General features: G+C 42.4%; 1 protein-coding gene across 4 annotated transcripts in view; it reads right to left on the bottom strand.

The window, feature by feature from the left end:
• Window positions 1-3,742: 3,742 nt before the first annotated feature.
• casr (calcium-sensing receptor) overlaps window positions 3,743-27,616 on the bottom strand; it is a 75,049-nt gene continuing 51,175 nt past the window's right edge. For 3 of the 4 annotated variants that reach the window (XM_067992995.1, XM_067992997.1, XM_067992996.1), the window contains 3 exons: window positions 13,501-13,731; window positions 10,737-10,860; window positions 7,836-9,315 (listed from right to left, as the gene is read on the bottom strand). In XM_067992995.1, coding sequence (XP_067849096.1) covers window positions 7,949-9,315; window positions 10,737-10,860; window positions 13,501-13,731 — 1,722 coding nt within the window. In that variant the 3' untranslated portion in view covers window positions 7,836-7,948. Of the gene's footprint in view, window positions 6,637-7,835; window positions 9,316-10,736; window positions 10,861-13,500; window positions 13,732-27,616 lie in introns of those variants that run through there. The other variant, XM_067992998.1, reaches the window with a different exon arrangement.

The following is a 27,616-nucleotide window of genomic DNA, read 5'->3' as shown; positions in this document are numbered from 1 at the left end:
GAAGCCTTCAATATGGCGAGCAGGAAGCATGCACGCATTTCAGGCCAGAGGTGCTCTGCCTGCCATATTAGTGAAGGAGAAAATGTGTCCAGGACCCTCACCTGAACCAGGCATTAGGCCCTTTGCATATGCAAATAATGGCCTGTTTGAGGCCCCACTGCAAGATTGGTTTGCTCTGAGGACGCCTCAGTAAAACCAGACCTTGAGTCTGCTGATCCCCCCCTACAGCCTCCGATCCTCCCCTCGGCCACCTGTCTTCTTTCCCCCAGCCTCCGATCCTTCCCCCCAGCCACCCATCTTCTTTCCCCCAGCCTCCAATCCTTCCCCCCGGCCACCTAACTTCTTTCCCCCAGCCTCCAATCCTCCCCCGGCCCTCCTATATACCCCCCAGCCTTCTATCTCCTGAACCCCAGACATAGATCCCTCCTCCGGGTCTCCAATCCTCCTCCACCCCACCCCCCCCCCCCCCCCACACCTTGCAACTTCCTATCTCCCCTCATCCTGGCCTCCAGTCTCCCAACCCTGGGCCTCCTATCCTCCCCGCGACCTGTTATCTCCCAAACCCCAGAATCCGATCCTCCCACCCCCCCTCCCCACATCCCCCTCCGGCCTCCTATCTCCCAACCCCTGGCTTCACTGACCTGAGGCCCACTGCGACGTTAGCAGTGGCCTGATCTTTCTTTATTCTTCGCCAGCTGGCTGTTCGTGCCATGCTGGCTCAATTGAAATGAGGCCAGAGCCCAATATCAAGGGCACCTCTGGCCTCATTATTCAGGTGCAGGGAATATACCCTGCAATCCCCAAAAATGGGCACACCTGAATTTCTATCTCGAAGATTGGCCAGGGCACCACGGAGAACTCCTCTGCTCTTCTTCAAATAATGCCATGCGATCTTTTATGTCCACTTGAGTGGGCAGGCAGGGTTTCAGTTTAATGTCTCATCTGAAAGACGGCACCTCTGATAGCGCAGCACTTGGTACTGCACTGAGGTGTCAGCCTAGATTATGTGCTCAACTCTCTGGAGTACGGCTTGAATGCACAATCTTTGGACGCAGTGGCAAGAGTGCTACCACTGAGCCCAGGCTTCATAAAATGGGGAATAAAAACAGAAAATGCTGGAGAAGCTCAGCAAGTCAGGCAGCATCTGTGGAGAAAGAAACAGAGTTAACGTTTCAGGTCGAAGACCTTTCATCGGAACTGGAAGATGTTACAAGAGTTAAAGTTTTTAAGCAAGTACAGAGCCAGGGAAATGGTGGGAGGGAGGGAGGGGAGGGAAGGAACGAACAAAAGGGGAGGTCTGTGATAGGGTAGAGGGCATAAGTGACTAAATGACAAAAGGGATGATGGTACAAGGCAAGGAAGGGGGTAATGGGACAGGTAATACCCTATTCATAAAATGGGGTAATTAAGTCATCTTTTAACCCAAGGTGACTGAAATACTCCTGGGATGAAATTCTGCAGGAGTTCTCCTGGAAATGCCACAGAAGCCTTGGAAAAATAATGCAATTTTAGGGCCCCCCACACCATTTTTTGAAACTTTCCAGTTTAAAGCTATGGGTGTGTTGGATTCTAATTTAATGAGCATAAATTAACCAGCTCTCCTGATGACTCTGTTAGTAAAAAGCAATATGAAACTGAGCTATAATGTGCTGAGTTAGTTGATCTCCACAACTGGCCTCAGCAACATTGTGCTAGGGAGGGAAAAAAATCTGTCAGTGTTGCTGTTCCTATTTCCTATACGGTGACATTTGCTTGAAATTGCATGTTTGTGGTTATTGGGTAATCATCAGATTAGGCTCAGCTGTAATACCTTCCCCCCAGTCAAATAGCCTGCCAACGGTTACTATCTAGACTCACAAACAAAGTCTACTTTTGGCACCACAGCCTTACCTCTTTCTCCCCCACTTCTAAATAAAGGAACATTCCTTCAAACCACTATCCATCCTACCACATGACAACACATCAGGCCTTTTTGCTTCTAAATGTGCATGCTAATATTCATCACCTGAGTGATTGAGTTGGCACCAAATGAATGCATCCTTTCCTATATGACTGTAACCTCCTTGAATAACAAAGCATCATGTCAATCATAGCTTATACAATTATTACAAAGTGCAAACAATCACCCTACTCTTCTGTAACACTGTGCTTCCCCTGGGTGCCTACAGGTGCCTTTCCATCACCTATTCTAGTGCACCTTCTAACTGCTGCTTGAGGGCCAGGAGCACATGAAATGATTGACTCCTCATGCTGTACAGAAGGGTCATGGCACTGAGGTGGCCCTCATTTCATGTCAGTTTGCTCTGGGCAGCTTGGTATTGCCTCCACTTTCCACTAGATTACTGCTGTCGGGGGGCTGGGGGGAAGGACTGAGGCCTGGCCTGTGCTGCTGTCCTGAGAGTCTTGGTCCTCATCATCCCATTCATCATCATCTTCTTCCTCCTGTGCCACCCTTTGCTGTGGTGGATTTGCAGGAAAGGAGGATCAAAACTAAGAATCGGTGAGCATTACCTTTTTGCGATTAAGGAGACACAGAAGGGGGTAGAAGGTTGTGGCTGTGTGGTGCTTCACAGAGATGCCAGGATAACAGTGTAGCTGCTCAATCAGTAACCTGACACTGGCAAGTTAGCATTGACCTCCCTGTCTCCCAAGGCAAGGACTGAGTACCTCCCACAAGCTTTATGGCCCTCGCCTTGAAAGGCAAGATATTTAAGGTTGGGGAAGGCCCCCCCCTCACCCCACCCCGGGTGCTCTGCTTGATGGGGGCATTGTGTGCCAATTTGTTCAACAAGATAGAGTAAATGAGAGTAAGGCCAGCAGTTGAGGAGTGTGTACCAATTGGCATGGGAGAGCTGAAGTAAGAGAAGTGGAGGTATGAGGCTGTTAAAGAAGAGGAAGATGTTTTAGGGTCATGGATGTATGTAATTGCTGTGAGGAGAACTGGGTAGCAATAGTTCAAGATGCTAAGTTAGAGTCCCCCGTAATCAAAGAGCATTGTGAAGGGTTAGTTGTGCAAGTGTTGCTTTAAGAGAGTGAAGTGTGTGCTGGTGCTCAGGGCGGGCAAGAAGAAAAGAAAAATTGGTTTGCTAAGGCAGAAATTGTAATAATGTTTATAAAAGGAGCAACCAGTTCATTTCTCTACACCAGTGTCCTTTATATGTCCTTCAATGTTTGCCTGTCTGCTGCCTGCACTTGGTGAGAATATGGTGCATGTCATCTAGGACCTAATCCTGTGCTCCATCTAAATATAATATTTCAGTAGGAGGAGTAAGTATGGTAGCAACCTGTACTTCAGATAATTCAGTAGGAGGAGTAAGTATGGTAGCAACCTGTACTTCAGATAATTCAGTAGGAGTAAGTATGGTAGCAACCTTTACTTATCAATGGGGGCTTGACATGGCTGTGGCCTTAGCGCTCTGAAAATGATGCAGAAGCCCATGTTGATTGGAGAATTAAAAAATGAAATTACTTACACAGATCATGTTTAAGTTTAATTTCTGGTCTTAGGAAATACCAGAGACTACAAGGGGACTCACAAATATAATTTTGGTTTGTCTTTCTTGAAAGACTCCTTTAAAGAAGTGAAAATTAAAGGCAGGCGCATGTACACAGAGATAGATAAGTGCATTTCAATAGAGATTCCAAAATGAATATCCTTTATGCTTGAGTCTACAAAAGAAACTTGATCACAGAATACACAGTTGAACAGTGTACAAAAACATTCTTCAAGCACTACAAGATGTTTTGATTCTTATGAACAACCATTTATTAAGAAATATGTATTTAATATATAGATATATAATTACCAGTTTTACACATCTGATGTTTAAAATACAATTTGCATTTTTAAGATAATCTTAATTTTTTGTTACAAAGTCATTATGTTCTTGTTACAGTCCATTGAAGTCTGAGTTTCAAATATGAATGCAAGAAAACAGTTTCGTCATCTCAGCTGCCAATCTTGGTTACAGCTTCATGTGGCTCTAAATTCTCAATCTTATTTACTTTTTCCCTAGCTAACTTGACAATTTAAGAACCACAATTTCACTATCTGATCGCATATTTCAAATGCATGCCATCCAATCAGATAGGATGAATGAAATTTAGTTATCTGGCTGTATATTTCATATCCAAACTCAACTAGTCTAACTGTGGTATCCATTTCATCATGTTATTCTGTTACACAGTACAAAACATCCAGATCAGAAAATGTCAATCTTAAGAAACATTTAAAAAAACGAAACAGGCATTGCATGCAATATAAATGCTAGCTGATAAGTGATGGAATAATTTTAATTTGATTGCATTTATTACTGCTGCCTCACCAATCTTACAAATGTCACACTGTTCCATTAACATTGTCTCACTAATACACTGTTCCCTCATCACTGTTTCACTAATTTCATACCCTTCCATTACTAATGTTTCACGAATGTTAAACTGCTTTATTACCGTTGTCTCATCGATCTCACATTATACCATCACATTACTGTCTTAGTACCAGTAAATTAAAAACAGCATTGGTCTTAATACTGGAACTGAAACACAATTTGATACATGTAGCAGTATAACTTTTGTCTTATCAAACCCTGGTACTAATGCACTGTGCTTAGGTGACTTCCAATTGGTGTGACAAGAGCAAGTGCAGAACATTAGACTATATAGAAACAAGAAATGGCTATTAGCCCCTGGAAGCTCATTCTTTTTGAAACATCAGTGTCATCTAGTCATCTTGTCAGTATGTCCCTCAATCCCTTCTCTCTCCAGAAACACATCTAATTGTCTCTTGAACAAACTTATACCATAGGGTAGCCACTCAGGCTGACAAAAGGAGGGAAGTGGTGGTTCCACAGGGATTGGTGCTGGGACCACTGTTGTTCACAATTTACATCAATAATTTGGACTTGGGGATCGGAAGTACAATCTCAAAATTTGCAGACCTTGCAAAATTAAGGGGTATAGTTAATACAAAGGAAGAATACGTTAAAATGCAAGAAGACATTAATAAACTTGCAGAATGGGCGTGTAAGTGGTAAATAAATTTCAATATAGATAAGTGTGAGGTGGTGCATTTTGGTAGGAAGAATAAGGAGGCCACATATTGCTTGTGAAGTAAGAGTCTAAATGGGGTAGAGGAACAAAGGCATCTCGGGGTACAGATACACAAATCACTAAAAGTAGCAACACAGGTTAATAAGGCCATAAAAAAGGCAAACCAAGCACTGGAGTTGATTTCTAGAGGGATAGAATTGAAAAACAAAGAAGTTATGATAAACTTGGTTAGACCACACTTGGGGTACTGTGCACAGTTCTGATCTCGATATTATAAAAAGGATATAGAGGCATTGGGGAAGGTACAAAAAAAAGATTCACAAGGATGAGACCAGAACTCAGAGGGTATACTTATCAGGAAAGACTAAGCAGGGTGGGGCTGTTTTCTCTAGAAAAGAGAAGGCTGAGGGGCACCCTGAATGAGGTCTTTAAGATAATGAAAGGGTTTGATAAGGTAGATGTAGAGAAAATGGTTCCACTTGTGGGGGAGTCCAAAACTAGAGGTTATCAATATAAGATAGTCACTAATAAATCCAATAGGGAATTCAGAAGAAACTTCTTTACCCAAAGAGTGGCAAGAATGTGCAACAGGCTACCACAAGGAGTAGTTGAGGCAAATTGCATAGATGCATTTGAGGGGAAACTAGATAACACACAAAGGAGAAAGGAATAGGAGGATATGCTGATAGGAGTAGATGAAATAGGGAGAGAGAAGGCTCGTATGGAGCATGAATGCTGGCATAAACCAGTTGGGCCGAATGGCCTGTTTCTGTGCTGTAGACTCAATGTAACTCAATGTACCTTCAATAGCCTGCCTTGGTAACTTATTCCACAACTCCATTATCCTGAAGGTGAAAAAGTTCTTTCTTTTTACTCTTACCTTCTTAATTCTTTAAATTGTGTCATCTGGTATATGAACCCTTCACCAGTGAACAATTTGCCTGGATCAGCTTTGTTACTTTCCTTCTGATCTCCTAAAAGTCTCCCTTTTACTAAGAAAACAAGTCCAACCTCCATGACTTCCTCATAACTTAAATTCCTGATACCCAGAATCATCTTTGTTGCTTATTTCTGTACTCTTTCAACAATAATATCCTTCCAGTAACATTCAACTGGAATGTAATTAAATTTGTGCAACACTATGACAATGCCCATGTGTGATAGCATGTTACCACTAATGACACTTTTGTTTCCTGAGCCATGTTTCTACTTAATATAACGGACTTCATTTCTGGTGAAATTTAACAACTGCCACAGTGTTGCCATATGATTGGCATAACCATCATGTTAATGCAGAATAATAAACCTGTGTTTACAGCAGTCCCATTGCATAAGAGTAAGTCATTTTTGTAACAGTGTGAATGTCCTTGAAGGGTATCAAATGGTCCTTTGTGCTGTCAGCAACGTTTTCAACATTGTTTCAGACAGTCCATCACTCTTTCTCTAATTACGTCGATTTGTTTGCAATATAGTATATATATATTGACATCGTATATCATCTTGAAAACCAACAGCAGTTTGCATAATCAAAACTTTGATGACCTTTCAAGTATATAGGGTGCTTCAGCTTTTGTTATTTGGCAACTGTTGAAAGAATAAAGCTGTTGAATTATGGATCCATAGGTCATCCTGTTTTAAGCTTTAGTTTTCTTTCCAATTTTCTTACCGTAGGTTATGCATTTCTAGGTTTGAATTCTTATTTTCTAGTAACGTGTTTCTCATTAATATAGAAAATCCAGACAAAAACTATTCTCCGAATATACCTCTCAATTTCAATAATCCTTCATTGTTCTGAATTGGCACTTGGGTAGTTTTCCTGGTATAATTTTGAGTTTTTTTTATATACACACAGCAACTGCATACTTAACATTTTGCAGCAACAGCAATTCACAAAGATGCTGGGACAATCTGAATTTATGCTGCTAATACTGAAAGTAGGATTAGCAGTCACTGTTAAGAATTTACGTCATTCTCTACGATGGTGCCATCAACAAGATTTCTCGAATTTATTGAAGTGTTGGAAGACATTTCTTCAGTATTCTTGGCATGTTCTTTGCTACCATCCAGTGACTCAAGAATTCCTGACCCATTGGGGGTCATTTTAACCCCACAGGATGAGTGGGGGCGGGGAGGCGGGGGAGGGGGAGGTGATGGGGAGGGTTCAAAATTTTAAAAATGGGAAACCCAACTCCAACCTCCGGTTTTAACAGAGCCGGGTTGGGGGCAGGTGATGAAACTGCTCTCTGGAGGCGGGTCCATTCTTAAAATATTTTGAAGATGCTTCCTGCCTCAAATTTAACCTCTGTCTCACACCTAACTTCTGGTCACCCTTGTTTTCTGCACCTCAGGAAACCCGGTTGCTGAAGGGAGGCAAGAACAGCTGGATGGAACAGGTAAGTGCCTTTCCGGTACTGCTTGTGGGCCAGGAGGAGCAGGAGCGATCTGACCCCCTTGATCGGCTGACCCACCTCCCGCAAGCGGACCCTCGACCACCACGATCGGACCCCACACCCTGACTTCCTCTCAGCCCACGATCTTATTCCTGGCCCTCCCATTGTCCTCCACAGACCCCCCACGATGTCCTCCAAGGCCTCCGAACTTCTTCCCAGCGCTCCACAACCTCGCCGATGTGCTCCACTTCCCATGATCTTTTTCCCAGCACCCCCCCCCCCTCACTGATGTTCTCCACTTCCCGTGATCTTCTTCCAGGCCCCCCCCCCAATGTCCTCCATAGTCCCTCTGATGTCCACTTTGGCCACCCCCCCGACCCATGATCTCTCCCTCCCTCCTCTTTACTCCCGGCTGCGACCTGGTGACGCAGGCCTTCCCGTCCGAGAGCCAGCCAGCCTCTCAATCTGGCTGGCTGCCGCCGGGAGGCCAATTCAAGACATTTAAATCAGGTCCTGCCGTTAAATTCGGCAGGACCTCCTGGAAACCCTAAACCTCCCCCCCGCTCCCTCCCTGCCTCCCCGTAAATATTGGGGCCATTGTTTCCCATTACCTTGCACCGTGGGTCATTTCCTGCATCGCAATTCTGAAGAGGGATCAAAGCATTGTGCTTCATCAAAATATCATCGCTATTTTTGGCTTCCATTGAATTACTCCTCCTCGTGTTCCTGCTAACGGTAGCGTATCTTCCAGTTTCCTCGAAACTTAGAGATAAGGTGACAGTTCCACTGCCAAAACTGACCTTCTGCTTACTGCACCTCTGCATCTCCATGGTGATGGGTTCATCGTGGGCACTTCTGCTGCAGATTGAAGATGATGGAGAGGAGACAGTTGAACCACCTACACTATTGGACCTCTTACGAGACAAGGTGCTGCGCCGTAAAGTTGCCCTGGCTGCCACTTTAAAAGCATGGGCAGCTGTACTGCATCTCACTTCTTCAATGGTATTCCTTGATGGTTTAAACAAAATGATATAGCATTTGTTAAAATAAATGCATCCTAGTAACCCAAAACTTGATGCAAGTATGGCAATAACTTCTACAGCTGAAACAAATTTCCCATAAGTGCTGACATAAGCAGGAATGAATGAGATCCAGACTATGAAGAATATCAACATGCTGAAAGTAATAAATTTGGCCTCATTGAAGTTTTCTGGGAGTTTGCGAGACTTAAAGGCAAAAAAGAAGCAAATGGCGGCAAGGAGGCACGTGTAACCAATGAGGAAACCAAGTGCCATTAAGGAACCTTCATCACATGTAATAAAAATTATTTCATCTTCTAGTTCATGATTTCTGTAGCTCAATGGAGGTGCTGTGTAAAGCCAGATGACACAAGTAATAATTTGAACGAGAATACAGAGGAAAACCAATAAGAATTGCAAATTGAGGCCCACCCACTTTCGATGGAGGCTGGTTGGGATCTTGGCCTCGAAGACTAATAGCACACGATTCGTTTTCACCAGAATGCAAGAAATGCACAGCACAAAGCTGATTCCAAATGCAGGTTGACGCAATCTGCAGGTCCAATCTTTGGGCTCTCCAATGAAGATCAATGAGCTGGAGAAACAACAGATTAAGGAGAAGAGGAGGAGATAGGAGAGTTCTCTGTTGGTGGCTTTCACAATAGGAGTATTTCTGAATTTAATGAATACTCCCAAAACAAAGGAAGTGATCAGTATTCCTAGCACAGCAAATATTGTCAGAGCAATTCCAAAAGGTTCAGTCCATGACAGGTATTCAATTTCCTTGGCTATGCATGATGTATGATTCTCATTTGACCAAAAATCATTGGGACACTTTGTGCATGCACTTTCATCTAAAGGAGAAAAAACAGCAAACATTGAATCAAGTACAGTTAGTTATTTCTTAGGTACAAGTAGACTTTAAGAGAGTTAACTCTTTATTCAATGAACGCAGATAATCATTGCATACTGCCTTACTTCCAATGAGGTACTTGTGGACTGAAGTCCAAGAGGTAACTGCCACCTCAGCCTACCTGCTAGCACTAGGATTAAGTTTTGTCAGCTCTTAGCTGGGTCATAAGGTTGATATGGGCCAAATGGCCTACTCCTGTTCCTATTTTCTATGATTACTATTTTATTGTTAAATGCTCAACATCTGATGTAGTTGGTTCACTGACCGCCTATTTTCATCTCAACAGTATCAGCCACCTCCTTTCCTACCTTCCCCCCTGCAACTTTCATTCTTGCCTTTATCACCTCCAGGCTTGACCTCTCCAACACTCCCTTCATTAGCTTCCCTAGCTCTAACCTACACAAACTCCAACTCATCAAGATATCCACCACTCACATCTTATCCTGTACTAAGTTCTGCTTAGCTATCACTCTTGTCCTTGCCAATCTCCAATGGCTCTGTATCCCCAGTGCATTTATTTCAACTTGGTCAACTTTGTTTACAAATCCTTGCATGGCATCACTCCACCATACCTCTGCAACCTCCACCAGCCTTATAAACCAGCTTGCACCCTTTGCTCTTCTCACTCTGATCATCTGTGCATTCTACCATCCCCATGCTTCAATCTTACTGGCAGAGCCTTCACCCATCATGCTCCTACATTCTGGAATTTTTTTTTGCAAACCCCTCCACCTTACTACATCCATCCCCATCTTCAAATAACTTGTGTAGGACCCCAATTTGCATATTTAAGCAGCCTTACGTATGTTTCAGGTGGGCGGGTTGCTCGCCCATGTACAGCTCTGCCTGAGTATGGCATCAGGCGTAATGGGCCAGAAAGGTGCACCTTCCCGATTTGCAACTGCTGACTGCCCATTTTTAAGGTGCAGCTGAGTTGAATTTCTCCTCTAATATATAGTTCTTGTAAACACAAATAACTTTGTAAAGGCAGTCTCCTTCAAGTGTACCTGGTTATCTTTGAGTGATATAAGTGTATGTCAATAATACTTTTTGTATATTTTAGATTACATGTTTCTGAAGGCAGAATTCACTGAGATTTGAACTTGTATTTTGATATCAGTCTCAGTTACAGATACATAGGAGGTGATTTTAAACCCCAAGAACAGGTGGATTGGGGGCGGGTGGGAGTTGAAAATAGTTGTTTTTGGGTCACGACCGCAACCCGGCTTTATCTCCGGGTTTAATGTACAGGCTTCCCACTGGGAATGCAAAGTTCAAAAATTTTGCGGTTACGACCCCCAACCCACCCATTCTTGGGGGTTAATATCACCCCCATAGAGCAAAACAGGCAGTTTTGCTTACCACTTTCATCACTAAATTCCCCTGCCGAACATCCTACACATTCAAAGCAGCAGGTGAGCTCCCCTTCAATTATTTGCTTCCTGGTGCCGGGCACACAATCACGACTGCAGTTGGAAAAAGGGACCTAGAAATATAAATAAAGAAAAGGAACAAATATTGAAACTTTGAGCAGTTTAGTTAAACTCATTAGGGGTGAATTTATGGCGAGTGAGCGGGAAAACCCCCATGGAAATTCACCTCCATATTTTTTCTCCATTGTTATGTAACATAATACTCCATTTATATTAAAGGACCATTTCCATTGAAAGGAGTTCTGTCATATAACTTTATTCCTTTGCTGCCGACTCAGTCTCATTTATGTTGCAAGTAGATTTGGTAACTACACATGTGCGAGATTTGTCCACGTGCAGTTGCTCTGAAGTTGCAATTCAATGTTAAAGCAACTGTGTGTATTGGAATTTTGCATATGTGCAGTTACTACAAAGTTGCATTTGGAATTCTGAGATTCTACCCAACACATTCTCTAATGTTTTACAAACATTCTTCACAGTGTGAAAGAACATTGCGGACATATATGAGGAAGCTCAGATGTTAGCCAGGCTGCAGACATATCCAAAGTGGGGGATGCAGCTTAGATGATGCTGGCAGCTGCTTTTTATGGCCGCCTGACCTCTTGGTTGGAAGCACCAGGCAAAACTATCTATTAATGGGAGTCTTTCTTTTAATTTTACTAGGTTGTCTCCAACAGTTCTTTTGCCATTAGAGGCACTTCTGTAAAATAAATGTGGTGCTGGTTCCCAATTGGAAAAGGATTAACATGATGGCAGCATTGTGGTGCAATCCACTGAAATACCAATACGGAGCTATAGCACTGGGAGACACAGTGTCAACTCATCTACACTTCTGAGTTGCTGATCTCAGTTGCACTTCTGCAGGTTCTATAAAGTGTGTCAATTAACTTCAGGGTTGGCGAGTTTTATCTTCTATTAGAAGTTTTACCTCTGGGTGGTTGTCTCATTTCAGGAGAATGAGTACTTTGGCTGCAGTCCATAATAGAACAAGCTGTACTCTGGAGGACACAGATTTGATCTCCTGGACTGATTTTGATTGCCCGAGGGGGTCGGAGAGGAATTTTCCAGAGTATTTTTTTCCTAATTGGCCCTGGGTTTTTTCTCTAGTTTTTTGACTCTCCCAGGAGAATACATGGCTGTGGGGGGAGAGGGGGGTTGGGTGGAGGGAAGAAGTGTTTAGTCATGATGGTCCGGCCATCATGGTGTGGGACAGTCTTGATGGACCAGCTGGTCTTTTCCTGTCCTTCACTTTTGTATGTTTATATGGGCCAAAGGCCCTTTCTCATTTCATACTTGGTGTTCTTATCTGTGCTTTTACACAAGACATAGTACCACTTTCTCCTGACATTTTATTGCTCAGCTCTCCAGCCAAATATTTATTAGCAAAAGTCACTTCTCTATCCTTCTTAATTATTCATTCCTCATCATGGCAACAGGGTCTCTGAACAAGTTACAAAATTGCAGCTTCCACTAATGGCTACAACAAAGCATGAACAATGCATTACAGATCACTGTGCTTCTGAATATCATCCCAGTTGGGTCTCTACCATGTGGAAGCAGCTTGAAGTTAAGTTCCAACATTGTTTGGGAAAATAACAGTAGTAGTAAATTCAATGTAGACAAATGTGAGGTCATCCACTTTGGATCAAAAAAGGATAGAACAGGGTACTTTCTAAATGGTAAAAAGTTAAAAACAGTGGATGTCCAAAGGGACTTAGGGGTTCGGGTACATAGATCAATGAAGTGTCATGAACAGGTGCAGAAAATAATCAAGAAGGCAAATGGAATGCTGGCCTTTATATCTAGAGGACTAGAGTACAAGGGGGCAGAAGTTATGCTGCAGCTATACAAAACCCTGGTTAGACCGCACCTGGAGTACTGTGAGCAGTTCTGGGCACCGCACCTTCGGAAGGCCATATTGGCCTTGGAGGGAGTGCAGCGTAGGTTTACTAGAATGATACCTGGACTTCAAGGGTTAAGTTACGAGGAGAGATTACACAAATTGGGGTTGTATTCTCTAGAGTTTCGAAGGTTAAGGGGTGATCTGATCGAAGTTTATAAGATATTAAGGGGAACAGATAGGGTGGATAGAGAGAAACTATTTCCGCTGGTTGGGGATTTTAGGAGTAGGGGGCACAGTCTAAAAATTAGAGCCAGACCTTTCAGGAGCGAGATTAGAAAACATTTCTACACACAAAGGGTTGTAGAAGTTTGGAACTCTCTTCCGCAAACGGCAATTGATACTAGCTCAATTGCTAAATTTAAATCTGAGATAGATAGCTTTTTGGGATATGGGCCAAAGGCAGGTATATGGAGTTAGATCACAGATCAGCCATGATCTTATCAAATAGCAGAGCAGGCACCAGGGGCTGAATGGCCTACTCCTGTTCCTATGTTCCTATGTATTTGAACAGTTGTCGTTAATAGCAAAATACTTCATTATATTTTGACAGGTGGTAATAAGTGCAACCATCTGTAAAAATATATTCCGGTATATTTTCCTCACTGTAAAATCAAAGAAAAAATCTTTTACTAAACAGTCATAAACCAATGATCGTTTAGTAGAATAATTTTTCTTTACCTTTGGATACAGAGGAAAAAATACCCCACTGTCAATAAAAATATGTAATTTTAAGGCTGGCAAATGGTATATTGAATAAAATAAAACGTGTGATTAAAAATGAATCTCTTACCACTTTTGAGAACCCACTCCACAAGATTTTCTTTTCATTTATGTTGAGTCTGTCACTTGGTTTAGCATATGCGTTGTAGTTGCCAACTTCTTGAAACACTACAGATTCATCCTCGGGGGACAATTGCCAGTTGATAATGGTATAATTTCCTTTGAGGTCACCCTGATCATCAAAATCGACCTGCTCTCCCATGCTGTTTGTAAACTTCAAATGCAACAGGTGATTAAGAACCTAGGTAGAAATGTGAAAGTTATTGTAACAAACCTTGCATATTTAATTTATTCAAGCATACCAGTTTATCTCCCATGGTGTTGCTCCCAGACATTTAAAAAAAATCATATTTATTATATTACCATGGCGATTCTCAAAATGAAACAAAGACAAAACTGAAGGATAACAAGAAAACTACCATTTGTCTCTCTCTTCATGTAACTGTCTCCACTTATCTCCTCTTAAATTCTTTGTCTCCCTTTGTCTATGTCTATTTTTCCTTTGTTATATTTCTCTATATATATGGCTCTGAGATACTAAAAATAGAAAATTCAATAACCTTGAGCAGCCTGACTTAAAATTCTGAACATATTTAATAAATAAAATAAAATGTAAAATGAAAGTAATTATAACATTGTAACCTTTGTTCCTTGTAAAAAAAAGTCACAGAATAGTTAAATGAGAAACAAATTTAGCAATTTGACAGAGTTAATTTTTTTTTAAGTACACAAAAACAGGCTGCACAAGAAATGTTGCAAAAACTTTTCCTAATTCAAGCCAGAAAAAATAACAGCTTCTGGCAGAGGCTGATATCAGTGATCAAGACAAGTAACAAAACTTCCTAAAGCAAACTGGAAAAAAAATAACAAGAGAGGAAAGATGGAAAAACAATAAATGGGAAGAAAATGTTCAGCTCTCCCTCACACCTTATATTCTATTTATGATCCTAGTAAAATATTTTTGAAAGGATGTTTTTGGTAGTGCAAGAAAACTCACTTAAAGCTGCTCCATGGTGTCTGTTGCTGTGATGTCATTCCTTGTTACAGTCACATGGTCACCATGAACCAATGATAGTTGAGATGTTTCAGGCACAATATTCCCATGGACCAATTGTAACATTCAAAACCAGCATGGAAACAGTTATATGGTTGTCAGGGATCAATGAGCAATTACTGTATAAATATAAAGGACTGAATTCTCCTCCTCTTGGTGGGTTGGTAGTGGAGTGGGACTAATGCCTGGCCATGGTCGGCCACTACCCACTGCAACTGCCCCCTTGGGGTCTATATTTGCTCTGTAGCGTGGGTTTGGAGCAGCAATACCACTCCTGATAAGTTTGTCACTGCTGTGGGGGGTGGGGGGTGACGCAAATTCAATCTGGTGCACCCAGTTTAAAGAGGAACATAATTTTTTTGAAAGAATGTCTGAAAAGCAACAGCAGCCTCGAAGGGGAGGGGGAGGGGTCATCAGCTAGTAGGGCTCCCAGATCCGCCGATGGATCTGTGGATGTCCTTTTGGCAGAAGTGAGGGCCAGAAGAGCATGGTTATTTGGCACTGAGGGCAGGAATCTCTATAAGAGGTTGGTTTAGGCTGTATGGAGGGAGGTGTCAGAGACGGACAGTGCTATCTTCACCACCCTATAAACTACCCACACTTTAGAAAAAGGTTCAATGATCTCCCAGGGTATCTAAAGTAAATCTAGGCACTGGTGCCAATGCACATGTTCTACCATTCGTACTGCCTTCACTCACCTCCTTACCCATTATTCTCTTTCTCTCTCAGCACCCGGGTGCCAGGGAAACTCAGTAATATAAGGGGAAACCTATCAAAATACTCAAGCACCATCTTAAATAACAACCATTCTTATCAATTAACATAGCCTGCCACAAGGGCTTCTAACAGTTTTCAAAGAAATTTTATTTAAAGGAGGAATGGATATCCAGATAAAAAGAGACTAGACAAGTATAAAAATAAACATGTCTAATATTTACAGTAGCATTAATCAAAGCAGATTAAATTCAATAATCTTGCTGTGCTTGCTTCACAAAATCAATCTTTCATTGAGGAGGGTATGGTGTATCATCTGCAAAAGGCATTTTGTTATTCATTTCAGGCTGACAACTGCATTTAATCACAGTAGAAGATTAAACCATTTCCACAGGTTACAAAATGTATCAAGAGAACTGCGTCAATGCTCATAGTTAATGTGTGTTTACATTAACTAAGGTGAGGCATCTAGGCTACATAAGTTATCACAGTATATGAAGCTTAAGTATATAAGTATACAGGTTTTTATAACCTAAAATGTTCCCCTATTGACATCATTGCCAGTGCAGTTCTGTTAAATCTGTGATATAAAGTCCTGTTAAGTAAATGGTACTGTAGTCCCCAGGTTCATTCCCACTGTTGTTGGTGCCTAGTACTACTGGCCTTGAATTTACATGGGCTGTGATTCTGGTGGTTACACCCAGACCGTGGCTGCTACAGCCCTCCAGCACTGACCCTGCAAGAGTGTGCGGGGTTGGTAGGAGGGCTTCTCATTTGCACGGGCTGGCAATGCATCCACACCACTCCAGGTGCAGTTCAGGCTATCGGCAGCTCTAAGTTGCTGGAAACCCCAGCTATCTAGGGAAGTGGGTAGCGGTGGTGGGGGGGGGGGAAGGAACGATCGGGGGTGGTGCAGGGGGGGGGGGAGCAGATCCGGGGGTGACTTGATTTCCCTCCTCCTGAGAAACCATTTACTGGCTCCCTTTGTAAGGTGATCGATACAATAATATTTTTTAAAAGTCACACCTTTTCTTGATGGGACTGGCCACTTCCCTGGCCTGGACACCACCAAATAGTGCCCACTTGTACCCTTGTGGAGGCCGGTATGCCTCATCTCACTGGGCAGATCAGCTTCCAACCTCACACCAGGTCCCCCACTGAGGTTAGGGAAGTGGGAACTCCCAGTGTAGGGAATCCCAGCCCACAGTTTCACCCACTTTGCATCTCCGGCCTTGCAAGGGGTGGTCAGAGTTTCTACCTCGTACAAGTCCGAGCAGGGGCTCCAGGTATAGGCAGGAACCCAGTGCATCCAGGCGATAGCTTATTTCTAGGGTCTCACTGTATATTCCCACTGAAGTTGCGGTGGAAGTGTTCCAGAAACGTCAAGAGAATTCGGCTCCATCATTCCCCTGATGTGTACTGCTGATTAATATTTAAATATTATTAAAATCAGTATGTCCTGTCATCTTCGCATTCTAAAGTCCTACACAAACAGTTCCTTTGGGGCTTTCAATGTTAAGTGTGTCCACACCTAACTGTTACATTTGTAATTGCCTGTGATGCCAGTAGGTGGTGCTGTAATTGGGCTTTCCAGTTTAGTAGATTTGTATCATGTTTTGCCTGTCACAAAACGCCTATTAAATTAACAGAAAGTAAAATACTGCAGATGATGTGAATCTGAAACAAAAGTAGAAAATGCAGGAAACACTCAGCAGGTCAGGCACAGTATCAGTGGATACTGTGCTGGGAGGCGGCAATCCTAGTGATGGAGAGGATATGAGGTAGGAAGCCCAGCTCGGGATCTCATAGCACACAGAGGTTGTGAACAGTCTGATTCAGCCTGAGACAGTGGCTGTGAGGGGGTGAAATTGGTGACAAGGCTGGATCTGGTGAGAGGCACTCTGCCTATATTTTAACCCCATTCTCACTGGGCGCAGGGGGTTAAAATCAAGGCGTTAGAAAATGGAGAGTGGCCTTTGAATGGCAAATATTTTAAGCTGGTGGTTACACCCAGACCGTGGCTGCTACAGCCCTCCAGCACTGACCCTGCAAGAGTGTGCGGGGTTGGTAGGAGGGCTTCTCATTTGCACAGGCTGGCAATGCATCCACACCACTCCAGGTGCAGTTCAGGCTATCGGCAGCTCGAAGTTGCTGGAAACCCCAGCTATCTAGGGAAGCGGGTGGCGGGGGGGGGAGGAACGATCGGGGGTGGTGCAGAGGGGGGGGAGCAGGGCGGGGGGGGGTGACTGGTTTCCCTCCTCCTGAGAAACCATTTACTGGCTCCCTTTGTAAGGTGATCGATACAATAACATTTTAAAAAAATCACACCTTTTCTTGATGGGACTGGCCACTTCCCTGGCCTGGACACCACCAAATAGTGCGTTAGAAAATGGAGAGTGGCCTTTGAATGGCAAATATTTTAAGCTGGTGGTGCACTCCAACTATCACAATCCATCCAGGCGAGAATGGGTTATGCTTTATGCAAGTGGCACCAATCCTCAGAGACTTGTCTGCGTATAACTCTTAGTACAAGAAAGAGGTAGCATAATGACAAGTGTTGAAGCTTAAATAAGTAGCTATAGAGTTACAGTTACACAGAAGTTGCGAACAGTTTCATAGTATCATAGTAGGTACAGCACAGGAGGAGGCCATTTGGCCCATCATGCCTGTGCCAGCTCTTTGAAAGAGCTATCCAATTAGTTCCATTCTCATGCTCTTTCCCCATAGCCCTGTAAATTTTTTCCCTTCAAGTATTTATCCAATTCCCTTTTGAAAGTTACTATTAAATCTGCTTCCATCATCCTTCCAGGCAATGCATTCCTGGTAAAAATATTAGAAATCCAAGTGAATAATATAATGAAAGAATTGATTCATTTGAACAGGCTATCCTAGATTGGGTATTGTGCAGTGAGAAGGGGTTAATTAATAATCTTGTTGTGCGGGATCCTTTAGGGAAGAGTGATCATAACATGATAGAATTCTTCATTAAGATAGAAAGTGAAGTAGTCCAATCCAAAACTAGGGTCCTAAATCTAAACAAAGGAAACTACAAAGGTATGAGGAGTGATTTGGCTATGATAGATTGGGGAACTTCATTAAAAGGCATGACGGTGGATAGGCAATGGCTAACATTTAAGGAACGAATGCACGAATTGTAAAAATGATACATTCCTTTCTGGCGCAAAAACACAAAAGGAAAAGCGGCCCAACCATGGCTAACAAAAGAAATTAAGGATAGTATTAGATCCAAAGAGGAATCATATAAAACTGCCAGAAAAAGTAGCAAGCCTGAGGATTGAGAGCAGTTTAGAATTCAGCAAAAAAGGACCAAGAGATTGATTAAGAGGGGAAAAATAGAGTATGGGAGTAAACTTGCAAGGAACATAAAAGCGGACTGTAAAAGCTTCTACAAGTATGTAAAAAGAAAAAGATTAGTGAAGACAAATGTAGGTCCCTTACAGTCAGAAACGGGAGAATTTATAATAGGGAACAAGGAAATGGCAGAGCAATTTAACAAATACTTTGGTTCTGTCTTCATAGAAGAGGACACAAATAACTTCCCAGAAATGCTAGGGAATCAAGGGTCTAGTGAGAAGGAGGAATTAAAGGAAATTATTTTAGTAAAAAAAGAGCCGATAAATCCCCAGGGCCTGATAATCTGCATCCCAGACTACGAAAAGAGGTAACCATGGAAATAGTGGATACATTGGTTGTCATCTTCCAAAATTCTACAGGTTATGGAACAGTTCCTACAGATTGGAGGGTGGCAAATGTAACCCCACTATTTAAAAAAGGAGGGAGAGAGAAAACAGGGAACTACAGACCGCTTAGCCTAACATCAGTAGTAGGGAAAATGCTGGAGTCTATTATAAAGGACACTTAGAAAATATCAACGGGGTTATACAAAGGACGGAGTGAGGCCAACACAGAGTGAACTGCTGAGAGTTTGGTAAGTGTGGGAGTTTAAGGGTTAATCTCTTTAAAATCTCGTGTATATTGCTTTCAACTGTTTAAGTTCAATTGCTATCAACTGATTACATTCAATTTTAAAGTTTAAATTTTTAAGTTTCTGTCAGGCTTCAGCAGAGAGAGCTGCTGTAGTAAGTTAATTGGTTAGCTAGATTAAACTGGTTCCTGAAGGTGGGGCAGGCTTGACTCATCTGAGTCACAAACTGTAGAAATACAGGGGCCTGTCAGTGCGACAGCACGGTGTGCGGCCAACACAGAGTGATCTGCTGAGAGTTTGGTAAGTGTGGGAGTTCGGTGAAGTGGGGGAAGGAGGTGCTGCTTTGCCTTGCTTTTCCTAACTTTTTCCACAGAGCGGCAGTGGACCTGAGCAGTAGAAGACTGAGATTGGGGAATAAAAGCAGCAGCAGACCTGCAACAAGAGAAAACTACTGTGCGACATCACAGGTGAAGCAGGAGAGTCCGAGAGGTGAGCACAGTATAAAAGGAGAGACCGAGAGCGGGAGGAGAGTCTGAGAGTCTAAGGCAAGTCATGGCAGCAGAGCTCGCACCCGTGATATGCTCCTCCTGCACTATGTGGGAAGTCATGGACACTACCAGTGTCCCTGGTGACCATGTGTGCAGGAAGTGTGTCCAGCTGATGCTAGTGGCTAACCGTATTTCAGAGCTGGAGCTGCGGGTGGATTCACTGTGGAGCATCTGCGATGCTGAGACTATCGTGGATAGCACGTTCAGTGAGGTGGTCATACCGCAGGTAAAGATTACGCAGGCAGAAAGGAAATGGGTGACTGCCAGGCAGAGTAAAAGGACCAGGCAGGTAGGGCAGGAGTCCCCTGGGGCCATCTCCCTCTCAAACAGATATTCTGCTTTGGATACTGTTGGGGGAGATGGCTTATCAGGGGAAAGCAGCAAGAGCCAAGTTCGGGGCACCACGGGTGGCTCTGCTGCACAGGAGGGGAGGAAGAAGAGTGGCAGTGATAGGGGATTCAATTGTAAGGGGAACAGATAGGCATTTCTGCGGCCGCAAACGTGACTCCAGGATGGTATGTTGCCTCCCTGGTGCTAGGGTCAAGGATGTCACGGAGCGGCTGCAGGGCATTCTGGAGGGGGAGGGTGAACAGCCAGTAGTCGTGGTCCATATTGGTACCAACGACATAGGTAAAAAAAGGGATGAGGTCCTGCAAGGTGAATTTAAGGAGTTAGGAGATAAATTAAAAAGCAGGACTTCAAAGGTAGTGATCTCAGGATTACTACCAGTGCCACGTGCTAGTGAGTATAGGAACAGGAGAATAGACAGGATGAATGCATGGCTGCAGGGATGGTGTAGGAGGGAGGGATTTAGATTCCTGGGACATTGGGACCGGTTCTGGGGAAGGTGGGACCTGTACAAGTGAGACGGGTTACACCCAAGCAGGCCCGGGAACAATGTCCTCGCGGGGGTGTTTGCTAGTGCTGTTGGGGAAGGTTTAAACTAGAGTGGCAGGGGGATGGGAACCTGAGCGGGGAGTCAGAAGGGAGTAAAGTTGAGAGCAGCAAGAGAGGGGAAGACCCAGGGGAAATTTACAATACAAATAGTACAAACAGTTGTTCAAGAACAAATGAAAGGGAAAAGCGTAGAGCAGCGGAAAGAAAGTGTACTTTAGGCACGACAGATAAAGTAAAAACTAGAAGGCATAAGGCGATTCACCCTGCATCAAAGCTGAAGGTCAAGCTAGGGTGTGTGGCCCAACTAAGAGTTCTATATACAAATGCACGGAGTATAAGGAATAAATTAAATTAACTACAGGTTCAAATTCAAATTGGAGGGTATGACATGATAGCTATTACTGAGACTTGGCTGCAGGATGGTCAGGATTGGGAACTAAATATACCAGGTTATAAGGTCTACAGGAGAGATAGGGAAAATGGAAGAGCGGGAGGAGTAGCCTTAATGTTTAGGGATGAAATCACTTCAATGATAAAGGAGGATATAACGAGAGGTAAGCAGCCAACAGAGACCTTATGGGTTGAATTGAGAAATAGGAAAGGATCTAAGACTATAATGGGAGTTGTATATAGGAGACCTGGCAGCAGCTCTGAAGTGCTAGATTGTATAAATGCAGAGATTAGACAAGCGTGTAAGAAAGGCATAGTGGTCTTAATGGGGGACTTTAACCTTCACATAGATTGGGGAAAGCAGACTAGCAACTATCAGAAAGGTAGCGAATTTCTTGAGTGTGTCCGGGATAGTTTTCTACAGCACTATGTTCTAGAGGCAACAAGGGGGCAAGCCATACTAGATTTAGTAATGAGTAATGAACCAGATTTAGTTAACGGCTTCACTGTGCGTGAACATCTATCCAATAGTGATCATAACATGATTGAGTTCAATGTAGTGTTTGAAAGGGAAAAAAGTGAAACAGCTGCTAAGATTCTAGACTTCGGCAAGGCCGACTTCAATGGGATGAGACAGAGACTGTCCACAGTAAACTGGGCAAATCTGTTAATGGGTAAAATGACTGATGATCAGTGGGAAATGTTTAAAGAAACATTTAACGAGATACAGAACTGGTTTATACCCCTGAGGGGCAAGAACTCTACTTGCCAAAAAAAACAGCCATGGACAACTAAAGAGGTAAGGGACAGTATAAGACATAAGGAAGGGGCATACAAAAAGGCAAAAAATGGCACAGATCCTGACGAATGGGAAAGATACAAAGATCAACAAAGGGTCACAAAACAGATAGTAAGAGCTACAAAAAGAGAATATGAAAAGAAACTTGCAAGGGATATCAAAGCCAATATGAAGAACTTTTATAGTTATGTTAGGAAAAAGAGGGTGGTCAGGAGCAGTGTTGGCCCCTTAAAAACTGGAAGTGGGGATATTGTCATTGACAATGGGGAAATGGCGGACATGTTGAACAATTACTTTGTGTCAGTATTTACAGTTGAAAAAGAGGATAGCAATGCGGAAATCCCAAGAAAACTTATATTGAATCGGGGACAGGGACTCGATAAAATTAACATAAGTAAAGCAACAGTAATGAAGAAAATAATAGCACTAAAGAGTGACAAATCCCCAGGACCAGATGGTTTCCATCCCAGGGTTTTAAAGGAAGTTGGTGAGCAGATTGCAGATGCCCTAAGTATAATCTTTCAAAGTTCTCTAGATTCAGGAACTGTCCCTCTAGATTGGAAAATTGCACATGTCACTCCGCTTTTTAAGAAAGGAGAGAGAGGGAAACCGGGGAATTATAGACCAGTTGGCCTAACATCTGTTGTGGGGAAAATGCTGGAGTCTATAATTAAGGATAGGGTGACTGAACACCTCGAGAATTTTCAGTTAATCAGAGAGAGCCAGCATGGATTTGTGAAAGGTCGGTCGTGCCTGACAAACCCGATTGAATTTTTTGAAGAGGTGACTAAAGTAGTGGACAGGGGAATGTCAATGGATGTTATTTATATGGACTTCCAGAAGGCATTTGATATGATCCCACATAAGAGACTGTTTGCTAAGATAGAAGCCCATGGAATCGAGGGAAAAGTACGGACTTGGTTAGGAAATTGGCTGAGCGAAAGGCGACAGAGAGTTGGGCTAATGGGTAGGTACTCACATTGGCAGGATGTGACTAGTGGAGTCCCACAGGGATCTGTCTTGGGGCCTCAATTATTCACAATATTTATTAACGACTTAGATGAAGGCCTAGAAAGTCTCATATCTCAGTTTGCCGATGACACAAAGATTGGTGGCATTGTAAGCAATGTAGATGAAAACATAAAATTACAAAGCGATATTGATAGATTAGGTGAATGGGCAAAACTGTGGCAAATGGAATTCAATGTGGACAAATGTGAGGTCATCCACTTTGGATCAAAAAAGGATAGAACAGGGTACTTTCTAAATGGTAAAAAGTTAAAAACAGTGGATGTCCAAAGGGACTTAGGGGTTCAGGTGCATAGATCATTGAAGTGTCATGAACAGGTGCAGAAAATAATCAAGAAGGCTAATGGAATGCTGGCCTTTATATCTAGAGGACTAGAGTACAAGGGGGCAGAAGTTATGCTGCAGCTATACAAAACCCTGGTTAGACTGCACCTGGAGTACAGTGAGCAGTTCTGGGCACCGCACCTTCGGAAGGCCATATTGGCCTTGGAGGGAGTGCAGCGTAGGTTTACTGGAATGATACCTGGACTTCAAAGGTTAAGTTACGAGGGGAGATTACACAAATTGGGGTTGTATTCTCTAGAGTTTCGAAGGTTAAGGGGTGATCCGATCGAAGTTTATAAGATATTAAGGGGAACAGATAGGGTGGATAGAGAGAAACTATTTCCGCTGGTTGGGGATTTTAGGAGTAGGGGGCACAGTCTAAAAATTAGAGTCGGACCTTTCAGGAGTGAGATTAGAAAACATTTCTACACACAAAGGGTTGTAGAAGTTTGGAACTCTCTTCCGCAAACGGCAATTGATACTAGCTCAATTGCTAAATTTAAATCTGAGATAGATAGCTTTTTGGCAACCAAAGGTATTAAGGGATATGGGCCAAAGGCGGGTATATGGAGTTAGATCACAGATCAGCCATGATCTTATCAAATGGCGGAGCAGGCACGAGGGGCTGAATGGCCTACTCCTGTTCCTATGTTTCTCTGTTCCTATGTCCTATAACATGGATTTATGAAAGGGAAATCATGTTTGACAAACCTACTGGAGTTTTTTGAGGATGTAACTGGTAGAATAGATAAGGGAGAACCAGTGGATATGGTTTATTTGAATTTTCAGAAGACCTTTGATAAAGTCCCACATAAGAGGTTATTGTGCAAAATTAAAGCACATGGGATTGGGGGTAATATACTGGCATGGATTGAAAATTGGTTAACAGACAGGAAAGAGAGAGTAGGAATAAATGGGTCTTTTTCAGGGTGGCAGGCGGTGACTAGTGGGGTACCGCAGGGATCAGTGCTTGGGCCCCAGCTATTCACAATATATATCAATGATTTGGATGAGGGAACCAAAATGTAATATTTCCAAGTTTGCTGATGACACAAAACTAACTGGGATTATGAATTGTGAGGAGGATGCAAAGAGGCTTCAAGGCGATTTAGACAAGTTGAGTGAGTGGGCAAATACATGGCAGATGCAGTATAACGTGAATAAATGTGAAGTTATCCACTTTGGAAGGAAAAACAGAAAGGCAGATTATTATTTAAATGCTGATAGATTGTACAAATATTGATGTGCAAAGGGACCTGGGTGTCCTTGTCCACCAGTTACTGAAAGCAAACATTCAGGTATAGCAAACAGTTAGGAGGGCAAATGGTATGTTGGCCTTCATTGCAAGAGGATTTGAGTACAGGAGCAAGGATGTCTTACTGCAGTTATACAGGGCCTTGGTGAGACCACATCTGGAGTATTGTGTGCAGTTTTGGTCTCCTTACCTAAGAAAGAATGTACTTGCCATAGAGCGAGTGCAGCGAAGGTTCACCAGACTGATTCCTGGGATGGCAGGACTGTCGTATGAGGAGAGATTGGGTCGACTCGGCCTGTATTCACTCGAGTTTAGAAGAATGAGAGGGGATCTCATTGAAACATATAAAATTCTGACAGGGCTAGACAGACTGAATGCAGGGAGGGTGTTTCCCCTGGCTAGGGGGTCCAGAACGAGGGGTCACAGTCTCAGTATATGGGGTAGGACATTTAGGACTGAGATGAGGAGAAATTCCTTCACTCAGAGGGTGGTGAACCTGTGGAATTCTCTACCACAGAAGGCTGTGGAGGCCAAGTCACTGAATATATTTAAGAAGAAAATAGATAGATTTCTAGACACAAAAGGCATCAGGGGGTATGGGGAGAGAGCGGGAATATGGTATTGAGATAGAGGATCAGCCATGATCATATTGAATGGCGGAGCAAGCTCGAAGGGCCGAATGGCCTACTCCTGCTCCTATTTTCTATGTTTCTGTGATTCTACGATTCATCTCTTGGGTTAGTTCTCTTTCAAAGCAAAACCTCAAGGTCAATGATTAACAATAAACTTTGCCAATCATTTTAAATAATGAGACCATTAGAAAAACAAATGTTGAATATATGCTTGTACTAGTCATCAGCTACAGCTCCCAGCCAGTGCCTCTGTTGGTAAGTGTATAATTTAGTGAGGAAATGAGCCATACAGATCAGGAAGAACAGAAGTTCAATCCCTGCTCTGTGCTGAGTTCACTGAACTCAGTTGGGATGTTACAAATGTGCCCAAGAGGTAGAGAGGGGAAAAAGCAGCCATAGTTTCCCCTACTGATTGCTATTCAGAGCAGAAGAACTGTACACCAAGATGATAGTGTAATATGCAACTGACACAATTAAGTATGATTTAGATCATCATATTGCAGGCTTTCAAATATATTTTCATAAAGTTAATGTTCCTTTAACAGTTAAAATGAGTGTGCATACCATTCATGCATGAATACTGATGGATTTTGCCCTTGTGGGGCTTGCTGCAAAATGTTTAGTAAAACCCCCTATGCCCACATGAAATGGTATTAAAAGGAAAGGACAACACTGGAGACATAAGTGAGAAAAATAAATACTATTTACTTTAAAGTGTGTGCATGTCAAAGGAGTCTTATTTTAGAGAAAACCAGTGAGATTGTTGGATTGACTAGGAGGACATCATTAATAGACCGGGAAAGAGAATCTGTCCAATTTAATTTTAAAATACATTTAACACTAACTTAAATTTTAATAGTGAGATCGTGATGTAAAAGTATTATGCTTTGCCGACTAATTTGACTTGGACTGTCAAATAAATTCTGCAAAAAGGAACTGATTAAGTATTTGAGGATATGGAAGTAAAGGCTATAGTGATAGGTATAGATTGAGGTGATCAAATACTCTGAGACACAACAGTTCCCATGCTCCAGAAAGACAGGAGAGTGCTGTGGTCTCTGGATGGTACAGATCAGGATTGAACAATGGAGACACGACAATGGGTGAATAGAGTATTTATGGAGATTAAGTAGGTACAGTGAACCCATGATACAATAAATTATACATAGTTTGAGGAAGGAGCAAGTGAATTCGGCTGACTAGTCTTTTTTGATTCTTTGCCTATTCTTCTAAGGTCCTGATCCTACCATACAGTTTAGTGTCATTCACGAATCTAATAACTGTACTATCTATGCCCTGCTCCAGATCATTAATAAACGTAATGAACAGGAGGGGACTCAGCACCGAACCCAGGTGACCAGACCCAAATGTCTCATGAATATTCCCAAAGTTTTTGCTTCCACTAACCTGTTGGGAAGACCATTCAGGTATTAATCATTCTTTGCATGAAGTAATGCTTTCTGACATCACTCCTGAACTTGTATTTCATCAGTTTGTTTCTATCTACTGTCCAATCAATCTCTTCAACATACTGGTGTAAGCCCAGCAACAGGATCAGTAATTTCAACTGCTGTAGCCAATCTGCTGCGTTTGAAGAAGGAAGTAAATTGCAACTGGATTTGGACAGATTGGGGAAGTGGACACAAGATTGGCAAATGTAGATAAGTCTGTGGTTATGTATACTGGTATGCAGTATTCAGATAGAGACTATTGCGTGATAAGTTGAAAGTGACTGCAAGGGAGAGAAACTGGGAGTGGTCATTGAGCACTCCAGAAATATCTGGCGGTTGCAGTCAAAACAAACAAGGTCCTGAACTGTTTGGTATAAAACAAGGGCCATGAATCTGGTAAGAGTGTTTTCTTGTTCTTGGTACATAACATTATGTACATTATGATGGGAGAACCATAAGTTTTTATGGTAAGATGAGATAGATGGGCCAAATGTCCTCCCTCATCCTTATACATCTTTATGATTGCAAACTTTTCTGCTACTATTTTTAAATGTATTAACCTGGTTGCTTTCTGAATATATCATTGTCCTGCCAATCTGTCCCAGAAAACTAAAATGAGGATATTATGATCAAAACATTCTGGAGATTGTTTCACTTTAGAGCTACTTCTATTTATACACTGCACAGCATTTTAAATTTATAAACTTAACAACTGCTATGTGGGATTTAAATTGAGTGGTCCTGAATCAAAAGATTGAAAAAGGAAATATCTGTATATTTAAACATGTAATAAAAACTTTGCATCTAGCATTTGTCACACTTGAAATTGTTACAAAGTTTGTATCACAAAGTTTGTGTCACACTTGTACCTGATTGGCTGAAGTATAATCATATATGAGCAATAAATCAAAACTGAACAATCTTAAAAGTATTTAATAAAAGATAAAGTCATTTCCTATGGGTTGCGTTGACCTCGATAATTTAGTCTCTTTCCAAAGGGAAGAACTGAGGATTTACAAGCAGCCGCCAATCTAGAAAAAACTTCTCTCAGCAACAGCAAATTAGCTTCAAATTGGGCTCAGGATGA

The sequence above is a fragment of the Heptranchias perlo genome, chromosome 11 (assembly GCF_035084215.1).
Source record: "Heptranchias perlo isolate sHepPer1 chromosome 11, sHepPer1.hap1, whole genome shotgun sequence".
NCBI classification, from domain to species: domain Eukaryota; kingdom Metazoa; phylum Chordata; class Chondrichthyes; order Hexanchiformes; family Hexanchidae; genus Heptranchias; species Heptranchias perlo.
This window is presented reverse-complemented; position numbering and strand designations above follow the sequence as displayed.